Genomic DNA, 14,132 nt, shown 5'->3' with positions numbered 1-14,132 from the left:
CAAGTTTTCCACAAGAGACAAAAATGGATACATAGGAAAGAATTCCTTTCCACTTCCTGGAGTTCTGTACATATACATACACGTATCTATCCATGCTTCACTCCAGCAAAGCCTTTCTTTAAATTGGTAGAAAATAAGATTTTTTACCCAAGTGTTTTCAAACACCCCATAAATGTCACTGTGTGGGCCAATTTAAAATCAGTGAATTTTAAAATGCTGTCATAAAATAGCCCGTTGTGCTCGGTTTGCCAGATGACGTGGGGACATTTAACCCTCCGTGGGGCTTGACCCCAGAGAAGGCGAAGCGGGCCAGGGACAGGCATGACTCGGTGACTCATTCTGGTAGCTTTTTTTTTTCCCCACAGAAAAGAGTTTCACAAATAGGGCTATTTGCGATTCCTCCGAGCCTTCACACTCTGCTCCCGGCAATTCTTTGACTTTGTGCCTGGATAGGTGTGACGTGGGAGCAGTTCCGAACTCCAGAGTTCATATTCCGTCTCCCCTGGTGCTTCTCTCACCAACACTGACGCTATTGCATGGGTAAAATCACCTTTTAATGGAAATTGGGCCTTGCAAGTCTGGCCGCTTGTTTTCAGAAAACTATTGGGGACCACAACAGGGCTCTCCACCTCTGACATTTCATAGGAAACTGCTGTAAGGAGTGACTCACGCGGAATCTAGCGGGAGCTCAGGCAGTATTTCTCATGCCCGTCTTACGGCTCTGCTTTCCGCTGGACTGGGGGGCGGCGGCATAAAAGCCTTCAGGGATGGCAGATATTGGGGCTACTCTCGTACCCCCAAACCCCCATCCCTGGTGCGTGGGACAGTGAATCTTTCCATCCTTTGGGGAATGCGCGGCCTCATTGGAGGGTTACTCTTCCGGTTGACAATAGGCAAGCCCTCTGCCTCAGCTTATAAGGACATCCACTCAGAAATAAGTGTAGACCCTTGGGGGCCTGCGGAGGTGGAAATAATGATCCCCTCCCAGTTCTTCCCCAGGAAGGAAATAAGAAGCCATTTCTCCATAAGGTAGGATTTCCAAGGAGGCAAGAGAGGGGGCAGACCTGCCTGGGGAAAGCTTTGCAGCTTAGCTGGTTTTAAATAGTCAAGACTAGATCCCCCCCCCCCCCCCCCCCCCCCCCCCCCCCCCCCCCCCCGGCTGTTGCCTTAGTCGCTCAGAGGCTAGATTCCTAGGACGCCCGCATGGGCACAAGCAAAGTTCATGGCTGAAGCTAGAAGCCCTGGGTCACAGGGCAGTTTCCGCTTAAACTAAAAGGCCTGGGAGGACCCCCCTCTTGCTGCCCCAGAAGTCCCTTCTGTGGGGAAGGGGGGCCCAGCTAGAGTTCAAAGGGAGGCCGCAGAGAATGGACTCCAAAGGCCACCCTGCTCACTCTAGGGGAAAGGGAAAAGCCTTGGGGCAACTGAGAGCCAGCAGAGGAGCGGCACCCCCAGAGCTCCCGCACAGCCTGCGGGCTGCTGCCCTCTCAGAACACATCCCGAGGCTCACATCTGGCCCTCCTCTGGACACGGCGGCAGCCACGGGGTCCGGCAATAACCACAGCAACAACCACACCAGAAATGGGATTGCTTTTTATTAGGCAGTTAATTATGGAGGGTGGAACACGCCGGCCAGTCATTCTTCCCGTACTCCGGCTTAATTAAGAAGACAGAATGAGCGACACCACTTCAGTTCCTAGTCAGTTTGGAGCTTATATCATTTCTGGGCTCTTGTTTCCCCAACTCGGGCTCAGCACTCGCCCTTCAGTGGCGAGCTGAGACTGTTTCCTGAGGGTCAGTCCGGCTCTTGCCGAGGAGCCAACCAGCTGAAACAAGTCCGTGATGAGGCCGGGAGAGACCCGGGCCAACACCGCGCCTGCCCCAGGAGAGGTGCCCGGCCTTCTCTGGGCCTCTGCGCCTCCGGTACCTTTAGTTTGAGTAATATCTGTAGCTTTCTTTTTGTTTGGGGGAGGGGCCCCTCCTCCTAGTAACTGTCTCCTGCAATCATGTTTTTCTTCTAGACAGGTATGACTAGTTTGGGGTTTTGTATACTTCAGTGAAGTCGTGGAAGGAGTTTTGGGGAAGAACCAGTGAAATGGGGAAAGATCACAAGGCAGAGAACCAGTGTCTGTCGAATTAATTAGCTATTCTCTTCCTGCTCCCTTCCCCCAGGTAGCAGAGGGAAGAGGGCGTTTGGTCTTGCCTATTTCATAGGGAAGTGCTAGTAGTGTCAACTATTCCACTCTCCGTGGGGAGAGACGGCAATCTAAGGGTCTTTGGGGTCCTTCTGGCTTAGCTCAAGAAAAGGGAATTAGGGAGAGAGCCCAGCCCTTTCTAGGATGCCCTCAGCACTCTCTCTGCAGCAGTTTCAGTTCCCCACGAAGGCTCTAACTCTATGGTCCACAGAGAGCCCAGTGAGGAGATGGGTGACAGGAGCTACTAGGCAAGGGCAGGTTAGGCCCTGGCCAATGACTTGTGTTTCCAGCATTCCCAGTCTGTGGAGGGGAGAGATGGGTTTGCCACCTCACTTCTCCGACTGCAAATGATAATAGGCAAGCCCCACACCTGGGTCATTTGACGGAGAATAATGCCTATTTAGAGTCCTGGGAAAACACAGATGAAGATGTTCTGGTATCCCCTCTATCTTAGGAAGGCCTTTTTGGAGGGATACAAATTCTTGCTTTCATTTACCTCTTGTAGTGGCTAAGCCAGAGGGCCCTCGGGGGCCTTCTTAAATGCTGGACAACATGGTAGAAGTGAAGATCTGCTGTAAAATTTGAGGGATCTTCTTGGTATCCATGGCGACAAAGGAGCGGCCAGCAGGGAGAGTTTTCTGAAGCCTGTGGGTTTAGAATGGGAAAGCACATTACCAAGGCAAATTGGGCCTCCCCTCCTTCACCCCCTCATCAGCTCAGAGTCTTCAGAGTTTCTTAAAAAAAAAAAAGGAAGTTTTTACTTTCTAATACCTGGTCAAGCCCTGGACATTCATCCAGCTGTCACCAGGGATAAAGGGTTTGGGAAAGCAGGACTGAGAGGAATCACCAAAATGGGGGGGGGGGGGGGAGGGAAGTGGTCAGAAGAGTTTTTTCAGGAAGACAATGAGCCTCTTTCAAAGAATTTCCTTTCATTTATTATGGTCACCATTTCTGTTGTTTGACATTCCCTCCTTAGAGAACTTCCATTAGCAGTGGCAGTGAGGGCTCCAGACCACAGGGAGTTTATTTTCAGGATTTGTAACCATTCAGAAAAGCTGTGCTTCCAATTCAGAGGTCATTTTGCTACTGCTTGTCGTATAATGATTAAAAGAAAGTTTTCATTTTCCATCTGCTACTAAGTAGCCTAGCAGAGCAGAGAGAGCACTGGACTTTTGTGTCTGGAGAGCTCGATTCAAATCCCACCACGGATATTTATTTGCTGTATGACCATGGGAAACCCAGATTCTTCCCCTCTAGAATGAGGTTGATTATACTTGTACCACTTTCCCTCCAGAGCTGCTGTGAGGAAGGGATATAAATATCTATTTATCCATCCACACACATACATATATTATATACACATATATAATGTATAAAACAACATAGATATATGTTATTTTGGTTATAGGTCTCTGGTGACTTTGGCTTAGAAAGAGAAACATTTCATTTTAACTTAATTCAGAACATTTGCTTGGCACCACATCATGTGAAAGGCAACAGTTCTTGGTCCTGGAGATATAGGGATGAAGAAGAAAAAGGATACGACCATTTCACTTCACAAAGCTTAAGAATCTATTAGAGCCAGTATTTGAACTCAGGTCCTTTGAGCCCTATCTTTAGTCATTTCATTATGCTGCATTTGAGGAGCCGCTGGGATTATTAGAAGAACTCCTTCTGGAAGAGAACAGGATTCCAATAGGAAATGATGGGGAGGAGGAAATAAGGAAAAGTCTATTTCAGGGATGGAGGGTGGCACGCATAAAGCCCCAGTGCTGGGACAGGCTGGGACATCAGGCATCCACAGGCCCCTAGCACACTTGTGGGTGTGAGATGACCCATTAAGCCCTTTGGGTTTTCAGCTTCTGTGAAGTAAAGCTCCCAGAAGGCAGAGCTGGAGCCCAAGTTTAGAGAGCCTTGAAAGCAGTCTGGTAATGGAATTAAAGACATCTCTCAACAGGGAGGGTGCTGATGCGGGTGTGTCCTAGGAAGATTACTGTGTTTGGGGTGTGAGGTGTGAATGAGAGGGAAGAGAACCTGCAAGTGGGAAGACAGGTGAGATTATTGGAATGGAGGGGAAGGAGACTTGCAGGAAGGGGTCAGCTGTGGCGGCTAGAGGCGATGGCGGGGACATAGACAAAGGAGATATTTCTGAGCCACCATCAGTAGGGCTTGGTAGCTGGAAATATGGGATGAGGGAGGTGGCAGGAGCATAGCTGGTAACCTAACTGGGAAAGGTAGGAAGAAGGGTAGGTTTCAGAGGGAAGATGGCAGCTTTGGCTCTGTTTTGGACATTTTGAGTTGCTGGTGTTAGCAGTCCAGCAGGCAGCTGGAGATGGGAGTCTGGGACACAGAACTAGAGATAGAGAATTGGGCACAGATGTCACAATGAAAGGCAAAATCATCCTTGTAGCTGGGCAATCAATGAAGGGCAGGAATAGAGGGTGGGACGCTCCTATGCTTACATAGTAGAAAAAAGGAGCCTGGAAAGCAATCATGAGAGAGGTACGAGAGCCAGAAGGAAGTGGTGTCTCTGGAGGAGAATTACCAAAGGAGGACATGGTCAATAGGATCAAATCTTGTGGAAAGGTAAAGGTAAGGAAGAGCAGCATTTAGAGGAACATTACTATTTAGCCATTAGGAAGTCACTGATAATAACCCTGGAGGGGCAGGGATGGGTGTTATATTTTTTCAGGTTGAAAAGTGGGAAAATTAATAATAATGATAATAATTTATGTAGAGCTTTAAGGCTTACAAAGCACTCTACCTATATTAAATAATTTGGCCCTACAACAATCCTGAGAGGTAGGTGCTATTATCATCCCCATTTTATTGACAAGGAAACTAATAGAAAGACAAAGTGACTTGTCCGCAGTCACACAACTAGTTATCCTGGGTGAAGCAGGATTTGGACTAAGGTCTTCTGGACTCCAGATCCAGTACTCTATCTGCTGTAAAGTTGTAGAGAACAGAACGAATCAAGGGCAGAGGTGGCAGGTTAACTTTGTCAAGGAGGACCATCTTCTACAAAATGCTACATTGATGAAATCGAAGAGTTTACGTTAATGGCCATTAGGGGCTTTTAAGAGAGGTACAACCTGTTAGTTAAACACACAATTTGATGTGTTTGTGTGAAAACGGTGAATGGAAAGAACAAATTAATTTGTAAATTGTTCTTTCTTGTTAAGACAGTAGCTAGAATGTTGTATTTAAACAGTCGATCATACATTTCTTGAGGATTGTGAGAATGTCTTCTACCAGCAATTTGTCCCTGTCTTCCACCCGTATAGGTTCTGTTTTGTATATATTTATTTGTTTATGTGCTGTATCTGCCCGTGAAGGTCCTTTAATCTGTGTATCTCCACCAGTATTTAGCAGAGAAGTTTGCACACAGCAAGTGTTTAAATACTATTTCATGAAGTCAGTTGAGCTAGGAGGCTTAGAGCCCTGCCAAGGTGTCAAGCATATGGCAGACACTGGACAAAGGCTATTTGTTGTTGCTCCTGATGGCAGCAATCCATTCCTCGATGAATAAAGACATTTCCTAGGCATTTCCGGGGCTTGATTCTATAAGGACACATACCTTGCTGCTTGGTCACCCAGAGATCCAATGAATATGGCAAAAGCGTTGACTTGAGGGTTGGCTGTCAAGATCTGGGCTAGCCTCATCGGCGGTATGCCATACCGTTCCAGATTAGCATCGCTCAGGACAATGACAAAGTACTCATCGGCATCCTCTTTGGCAATCTCGTTGATGGCATGCTCTGTTGCTTCTAATGTAGAGTCTCCACTCATACAGAATTGTGCATGGGCATACATTGTCTGTAAGCAGAAGATACGAGTCCAAAAATTGGTGAAGAAGCTCCTTTAAGTAAAGGACATTTTCAATAGCAGCTGTGGGGGTATTTCAGCTATTCCCATGGAGACTAAGGATGGATCGGCTTGTACTATTATTGGGAGAGACCCTAGAGAGGTTACATGATATAAAGCTGAGCACTTAAATAGTTTCCATCTTGCTATAGGGCTAGAAGAAAATGACTCCTTTTTCTGTCTGTTTTGGTTTTCCAAGTATTTGCACATTATATTTCTGGTTAGAGGCTATTCCTAGAATGATAACATTTGATGCAGAAGGGACCTCAAGAGAAAACCCAATGCATCTCCTCTTCCCCTTCTCTTCTTTTTAAAACCCTGACTTTTGTCTTGGAATCTATCGATAGATTCAGAAGAGTGGTACAGGCTAGGCAATTGGGCTTAGTGACTTGCCCAGGCATACAGAACAAGGAATTCCCTTTCTCTTCTTCCTTCCCCTCCACGCCTTCCAAAGAACCTCCTGACGTTTTCAGGAGCAGCATGCACACGCTACCAACTGGATTTAGAACCTGACACAAGTCACAAAAACAGAGTTCTAAGTATAGTAAGCTGAAAGTAGGAGAAGGACTCATGACTTTGACTGTATGTTTTCTTTGTTGGGGGCTCAGGGTAGGATGAAGTACATTTCTGGGTTTTCCCTTAGGGTGGTGCATTAACATTGGAAAATCAAAAAGTTCATATGTTCACGTTTCTTCCTCATTTTGTATTTTTAGTGACTAAAAACATTTTCTATAGATCTACAGAAGTCTTCAGAACAGAGAAGTATCCTTAAAATGTCTTTACCTTCAGAATCTGAAGTCTCTGCTTATTGTCCTTGGGGATTTTATCCAGTGGAACCAGTTTAACGTAACCATCTCCAGAGTGTCCAGCGATATCGTACTGCCCACAAGAGAATCAAACAGTCAGAAATTCACACGTGCTTTTGACTATCACCAGCAAATCCAAAACTAGGTAATCTCACTTTTGGGACATTGTGTTCAGTTCTAGGTACCATCTTTTAGGAAGAACTGTGACAAAGTCAACAACATCCAGAGGATAGTAAGGTTAGTGAGGGATGGGAAAACTATGGCTTAGGGAAAAACTATTGAAGGAACTGAGAATACATAGCCTGAAAAAGAGGAAATGTGGGAAATATGTATAAATGTGAAAGCTATCTTCAAAATTCTGAAGATACATGATCTGGAAGACAATTTTATAGGGAGGTAGATTTTGGTGCAATATAAGAATTTCTTAATCTTTATAGTTATTAGGAAGGGGAATGAGCTCTGATTGGGTAATGAGTTCCCTGCTCCTGTAGGGCTTCAAACAGAAGGCTGACAGGTACTTGTCAAGAATACAGAGTGAGAATTCATGTATTTAGAAAATTGGACTAAATGACAACTAAATTCTCATTTAAGTCTGTGATTCTATGATGAGTCCTGTGGAGCTAGCTAGGTGAAGGCACTTATATGGCAACTATAACTTTTGGTTGGTTATTTTAAGTGTGAGAAGTTAGGGGCACCTTCAGACAACTTTGGGATAAAAAAATTTAAGAAGCATCAATATCGATCGACAAATATTTATCAAGTCCCTACTAGGTGCAAGGGTACAAGAGATAGAAAGACATGTAGGGTATGACATGGTCTTTAACAAAATATTCATAGAAGTACTTTTAAACAGTATTTATAAAATTTATTTATAATTAAAATTGATTAAATATGTATAATATGTATTCATTGATTAGGAAATGGCTGAACAAATTCTGGTATATGGATATAATAATGTTACAAGTAAGTATGTACTTAAATGCTGGTTGAGTGACCAACATGAATTTTAGTGAAGTTCAAGAACATTTGAAAGGGCTGGTAGATGGCACAGTGCTGGGCCAGGAAGCAGAAAGACTCATCTCCCCAAGTTCAAATCTGGCCTCAGGCACTTACTAGCAGTATGACTCTAAGTAGGTCTTGTGTAATTGGGATCTGCTCCTCAGGCCTCCAATTCCCAGCATCCCACTTTTGTTCTCATGTTAAGTCCTTACATTTTGGAGATGAAGTTTGTGTGTAACCTCGCCCCCCTCTCTCTTTTCCCGCTAATGCTGCTGGGAAGGCTTTTCTTTACTCAGGCTTTTACTTTTGTTTTATTTCCTTTACTTCAAAGGATTATTAATAATCTTATAAAATATAATTCTTGGAGTTATTGGATATTAGTTTCAGTCTTACAGTCATTTAGCCCCATTTGCTTTTGTTTCCCCATCTTAAAATGAGCCAGAGAAGGAGATGGCAAAGCACTTCAGTATCTTTGCCAAGAAAACCTCAAATGGATTCATGAAGAAGTAGACACAACTGAAACTGCCTGCAGGAGGTACTTAATAAATAACCGATCGATCCCCGCAATAACCCTGGGCAGTAGATTTTATTCTTATCTCCTTTTTATGGATGGAGATACTGAGGCAGACAGAGGTCAAATGACTTGCTCCGGATCGTGGAGCTAGCAAGTGTCTGAGGCCAGGCAGGAGAAAAAGCAAAGATAGGGAGGATGAGAGGGACCAAGGATGGGGGGGTCCATCCCAAATCTTGTTATTAAGCACTAACTAGGTGACAAAATCTCAGAGGCGTGCTGGTGGCCCTGGCAGGAACTGTTTGTAGTCTAGAGGGCACGGCTCCAAGATGGTGCCAGGCAGACTGTCTATCTTGTAGGACTTGATGAAGTAATTTGCTAAATCAGACCATTGCTCATTGTGAAGAAACACGATCAGTTCCCTGAAATACTAGTGGTTTTCCTGCAGTGGATGAGAGTAAATGGGCTATAAATGAATATGGCTTTCTACTTCCTTTTAGCTGACAGTTAAAATCCTTATTGTTCAGATGACATTAGATGAAGCTATGCAAAACTCTCTTCCCTTTGAAACTTCTTGGCTCCCTGGAGTCTGCCCACATGCTCATTTCCTTCACTGAGGAAGGCTATCGGTGTCTACCCAGTGCCAGAACTGTTGGCCAATGCAGCCAAAAAAAAGAAGCCAGTCTAGTTGTAAAAATCAGCCAAACCATTTGGTAGGGGTTTTGTGGACCAAATAAATAGCCAGATACCTGGATCTTTCACTTTTTATAGTGTCACAAAGACTTTGCCCTGGAGGCATCTTTACAACATTTATTTGCTCCATCATTTTTATCTGCCACCTAGAAAATCCAAGAGCTAGAAATAGGTGGGGAACATTCTACTGTAAAAACTACATTTTCCTTTGTGGTCCCAGGAATTCTTGTCTGTAGAAGGATATTCTCTGTCTTTGCAAATCTTAAAATACTATATAAATATTATATTATTATTATTATTAATAGTAGTAGTAGTAGTGGTAGTAGCAGTAGTAGCTATGGGTGTACTTGATAAAAGGCTGGTCTTAAGACCTGGGTTCAAGTCCTGCCTTGGATACGTATGGGATGTGTGAGCATGGCAAATTGTTTAACCTTCAAGTGCTTTAAACAACACCAGGGTGTTAAGTTTCAGAGAATGTGCCAACATACAGTGGTAGGAGGTTCCTTACCCAAGGGTTCCCAATACTAATAAAATCCCAGGTCAGGTCTCTATCCCCATTATTATTCTTATTATTTGGGGGCCACAGAGTAGTGACTGAACAGGTCTATAAAGTGATTTCTAGAAGCTTTGTTTTCCCACCTTCCAGCAGGCAAATGTGTGATTGCTTAGTGACAAGAGTAAAGGAAATGCCTGGAAGGAGTTCAAAGCACTTCCAGTTGTAGAACTTGCCTGTGGTGTTACTGTATATGTAAAACTTTAAGCTTTTTATAAAAGCCATAATCTAGATGATAACCTAACATCTAATACTAAGAACCACAACATCATTGACAAAAGTCATTTGAAAATCCACCAAAGGATTTTGTAAGGAAAAGTGTCCAAATTAGCTTCTTTTCATTCAATATTCCCTCCATTTGCCATTCATTCATCCCTGTGGCAAACTCAATGAAAAAACAACAGTCTCAAACTGTACATCTTCTTATTAACAGCATTGTCATCACTAAATAAACTATTGAATTTAGATAGCAATTTTTTCTGAGAAACTACATTTTTTTTAATGAATATGACCTTTGTAATTTTCTACAACAGATGGTGAGGAAGTCAAAGGAAAAGACCAGCAAGTGGTTAATGATGGGAACTGAATGAACCACATGGACGCCATCTTGGGATGCAGTTCTGAAGCTAGCTTTGTTCCTTTTCTATTCAATTATGGGCCTAGTCTGACTTCTGTCTTGGGAGAAAAGTTTATTCATTTGCAGGAATTGGGAGAAAACCTTCTTGCATTGTTTGAACCTAGCCCCGCATGTCTGGAAAGTGGACCATTTATCCAGCTAGGGACCCTTAACCAAGGACAGTCAGATCCAAAATGGATGTAAGGAGTTTTCTCATTTATTTATCTTAAGCAAGCCATGTGTCTTATCTGAGAACTTATCCTATACTGATCAATTAGTTGTTTCCATGTTCATTTAATTGTGTCTGGATACTTAGGGAGGAGTGAAATACCTCTTTTCCAAGAAACTGTATCTGTTCACTCTCCCCTCCCAACTTGGAAAGTTTCATCTTTCATCCAATTAGAAATCAGATTACCTAATGCTGTATTTTTCTCATTTCATTAATTGGCCTTATCTGGTGAATTGTTTTTATATAAAATCTGTCTCTTTGTGAATATGATTTATTATGTATTTAAATAAAGTAAGCTAAACATTGAAGAGATTTGTGGTTTCATTTATGTACACTTTCTTTGTATGTGGAAATGCTTATTTTATTTGGTTTTGTACAATTTGTAATTAAAAAAAAAAGAAAAATAATTTAATAGCCAAGTCATGGACTGCATAAAGCTGTCTTGGTGGAAAGTTCTTCTACAAAGACATTTTCTGGCTGATTGAAATTAAAAGCCCTTCCTGGGAGAAAGAAAAGTCTGTCCCCCTGGTATTTGGGGTCCAGCCCTAACCTGAGGAAGGGGTTTGGGTCTAATCTGTTGGATGATTAGCATGCATTACTTAAGAAATGGATATGCTCAGAAGATCAGACTTTTGTTTCCTTAGTCATTTCATCTTTTGCTCGTTATACTGGGAAGCACTGAGGTCACAAGACAGAATAATAAGCTACTTTAATAATACAATGAGTGCTAATTTCAGAATACTTCAGTTTGAAGACTTATATTAATACTTTCCTTTTTTTCCTGGTAAATTTGACCTTCTTGGTGCAAGTCAGAAGGTAATGCTGAGTTTCAATTCAAGGAAGAATTCATGGAAATTTTACCAGCAGAGAGTAGTACATATGTTTATACATTCATATATACATACAAACATACATATGTGTACCTATATACACATATATATAGTTATCCCCTGAATTTGATTTGTGAATTTCCCTTTTCTAATCAGTGTTATGTTTGCTTCATAGTCAAAGAATGTCTTATAATAGGTAAGAAGCGTGTGTTAGGTGTAAAGACCAAACAGACCTCTCCTTGAAGGAGGGAAAGCCAAATTATAAATTCAATTTAGGCCTATAGCTCACTGTTAAAAAGAAATTATTTGTTTGCTTGCATAGAGCTTCCTTCACTAAAACCCTGCTTTCGCGTCCATGCTGTTGTAAAGCGAAGTTGGTCCTGGACTCTTGAAGGCTCTTTCAGTGGGGCACAAACTCTGCTCTCTCCTACCCTATCTTGACTGCAGGCCTGGCGCTGGCTTCTATGGCTGTCCAAGGCCCTGCGTGGCTACGTTTGGAGCGGCTCGGAACCAGCTTGGTGTCATCAGCCCCTCTGGAGCCTGGAAGACTTTAGCCTCAGAATAATGCTTTTAAACTCTCCAAATAAATTACAGAGGATTACAAAGGGAGCCAATGATCATGAATTTTGTTAATGTAATAAGAACACGTTTCGGGAGAAGACTCGTAACTGCAGCTAGGTTTAGACGAGGGGCAAGTGGCGTCTGAGTGATAAAGTCATGGACTTGACACCCTGAAGTCGGATCTTATTAAAGACACACAGAAACACCGACTGTCTGGAGATGGAGGATGGTGAAAATCTAACCCACAAACATCTGGTCTTTTCAGGGACTAATGGATCCCGAAGGCCCCAGATCAGAAGGGAGCACGTTCCCATCATGGTGCTGTGCTGATGTGGGGAGGGGAGGAACGTGAAGCAAGATTGAAAGGCAGGCAGCGACCAAAGAGGGTGGGCTTGAAAGGCGCAGCTAAATGCAGAGGCCGAGTCTGAAGTGTGCATTTGGGAAAAAAACAACTGACTAACCCACCCCAACAACTGAGTCTTCTTAACCTCAGCTGGGAGGAAGCTACTTTATGAAGTGTGATTGCCCAGAAGATTCTCAGAAGCTAAGCACAGGTTAAAAAAAACCTGGGGGATAAGTTCAGAGACAAGCAGTGGGGAAAAGATTTTATGATAGGCTTTGAAGACTGAAAAATAAATTGGGGCTTTCTTTTACAGCCTGAAGTGTAAACTCATTTTTTTTTGCGTTATACTTTGGCTCTTTCTATCTCAGTCTTGCTCTATTCAATCTTTTATCAGAAGGTTGTTTTCTTAAAAGAGAAAGACAAATATATATATATATATATATATATATATATATATATTTATCAGATTTACAGAGGATAAAAAGCTGGAAGTATACTAGGTCTCTGATACATGATGAAGCTATTTTATTTTTCTTTTCAGTTCCAAATTCTCTCCTACTTTCAACCCTCTGTTCCACTCACTGAGAAGGCAAGAAACACAATGCTCATTATACAAACAAAATTATGTAAAACATTTCCAAATTAGTCATGATGCAAAAACAAGACAAAACAAGAAAATTAGAGAAATTGAAAAAAATATGTTTCAATCTGCATTCAGAGTCCATCACTTCTTTTTCTGGGGCCTGTTGAACTTTTAATTATGATTCCTTTGGAACTGTTGTGGATCATTATAGGTGATTATCATTACAATGTTACTGTTTATAATGGTCTCTTGGTTCTGTTTACTTTGCATCAGTTTACATGAATTATTCCAGGTTTCTCTGAGATCATTTTGCTGTCATTTCTTCTTTTTTTTTTTAAACCCTTACCTTCCATCTTGGGAGTCAATACTGTGTATTGGCTCCAAGGCAGAAGAGTGGTAAGGGCCAAGCAATGGGGGTCAAGTGACTTGCCCAGGGTCACACAGCTGGGAAGTGTCTGAGGCCAGATTTGAACCTAGGGCTTCCCATCTCTAGGCCTGACTCTCAACCCACTGAGCCACCCAGCTGCCCCCTGCTGTCATTTCTTACAGCACAACAGTATTCCATCACAATCATATACCAGAACTTGTTCAGCCATTCCCCAATTGATGGGTATATTTTAATTTCTAATTCTTTGCCACCACACAGAGAGCGAGTATAAATATTTTTGTAGCTATAGGTTCTTTTCCTTTTCCTTTGGTTTCTTTGAGATACAGACCTACTAGTGATTGGCTGGTTAAAGGGTATACACAGCTGTTTGGACCTTTGGGTATAGTTCCAAACTGTTCTCCAGAATGGCTGGCCCAGTTTAGGATCCCACCATAATGCAGTATTAGTGTCCCTATTTTTCTTCATCCTATCTAGCATTTGTCATTTTTCTATTCTGTCATGTTAGTCAATCTGACAGGTTGTACATGAGAGTTGTTTTAAGTTGCATTTCTCTAATCAGTAGTGATTTAGAACATTTTCGCATATGGCTATTGATAGTTTTGTTTTCTTTTTCTGAAAAATGCCCATTCGTATCATTTGATCACTTATCAATTAGTTTCTATGTTTATTTTTATAACTTAGGCTCATGTCCCTTTATGTCAGAAATCAGAGATTTCTAATCTAATTTCTAATCTAATCATCAGACAAACTTGATATAAACCACTCCACCGGATCCTAGTTTCCCACTTTCTTTCTAATTCTGGCTGTATTGGTTTTGTTTGTACAATAACTTCATTTAATGTGATCAGATTTATCCATTGTACCTCATGTGATGCTCTCTATTTCTTGTTTGGTCATGAACTCTTTCCTTACTCATAAATCTGATACTGCTTCCCTAAACCCATTATGTTTAAATGACTCA

General features: G+C 42.3%; 1 protein-coding gene and 1 long non-coding RNA gene across 4 annotated transcripts in view; one reads left to right on the top strand and one right to left on the bottom strand.

Moving 5' to 3' along the window:
- Positions 1-1,575: 1,575 nt before the first annotated feature.
- The window catches only part of VWA8 (von Willebrand factor A domain containing 8), a 463,626-nt gene continuing 451,069 nt past the window's right edge, over positions 1,576-14,132 (bottom strand). For all 3 annotated transcript variants that reach the window (XM_016425025.2, XM_007501527.3, XM_056807819.1), the window contains 3 exons: positions 6,843-6,938; positions 5,773-6,011; positions 1,576-2,837 (listed from right to left, as the gene is read on the bottom strand). In XM_016425025.2, coding sequence (XP_016280511.2) covers positions 2,729-2,837; positions 5,773-6,011; positions 6,843-6,938 — 444 coding nt within the window. In that variant the 3' untranslated portion in view covers positions 1,576-2,728. The remainder of the gene's footprint in view (positions 2,838-5,772; positions 6,012-6,842; positions 6,939-14,132) is intronic.
- LOC130455879 (uncharacterized) lies at positions 6,899-10,771 on the top strand. Its single transcript, XR_008914082.1, has 2 exons — positions 6,899-7,010; positions 10,155-10,771. It is a non-coding gene; the product is annotated as an uncharacterized LOC130455879 (long non-coding RNA).

This window comes from Monodelphis domestica, chromosome 8, assembly GCF_027887165.1.
Source record: "Monodelphis domestica isolate mMonDom1 chromosome 8, mMonDom1.pri, whole genome shotgun sequence".
NCBI classification, from domain to species: domain Eukaryota; kingdom Metazoa; phylum Chordata; class Mammalia; order Didelphimorphia; family Didelphidae; genus Monodelphis; species Monodelphis domestica.
The sequence above is the reverse complement of the archived record's forward strand: the minus strand, read 5'-3'. Positions and strand labels throughout refer to the sequence as shown.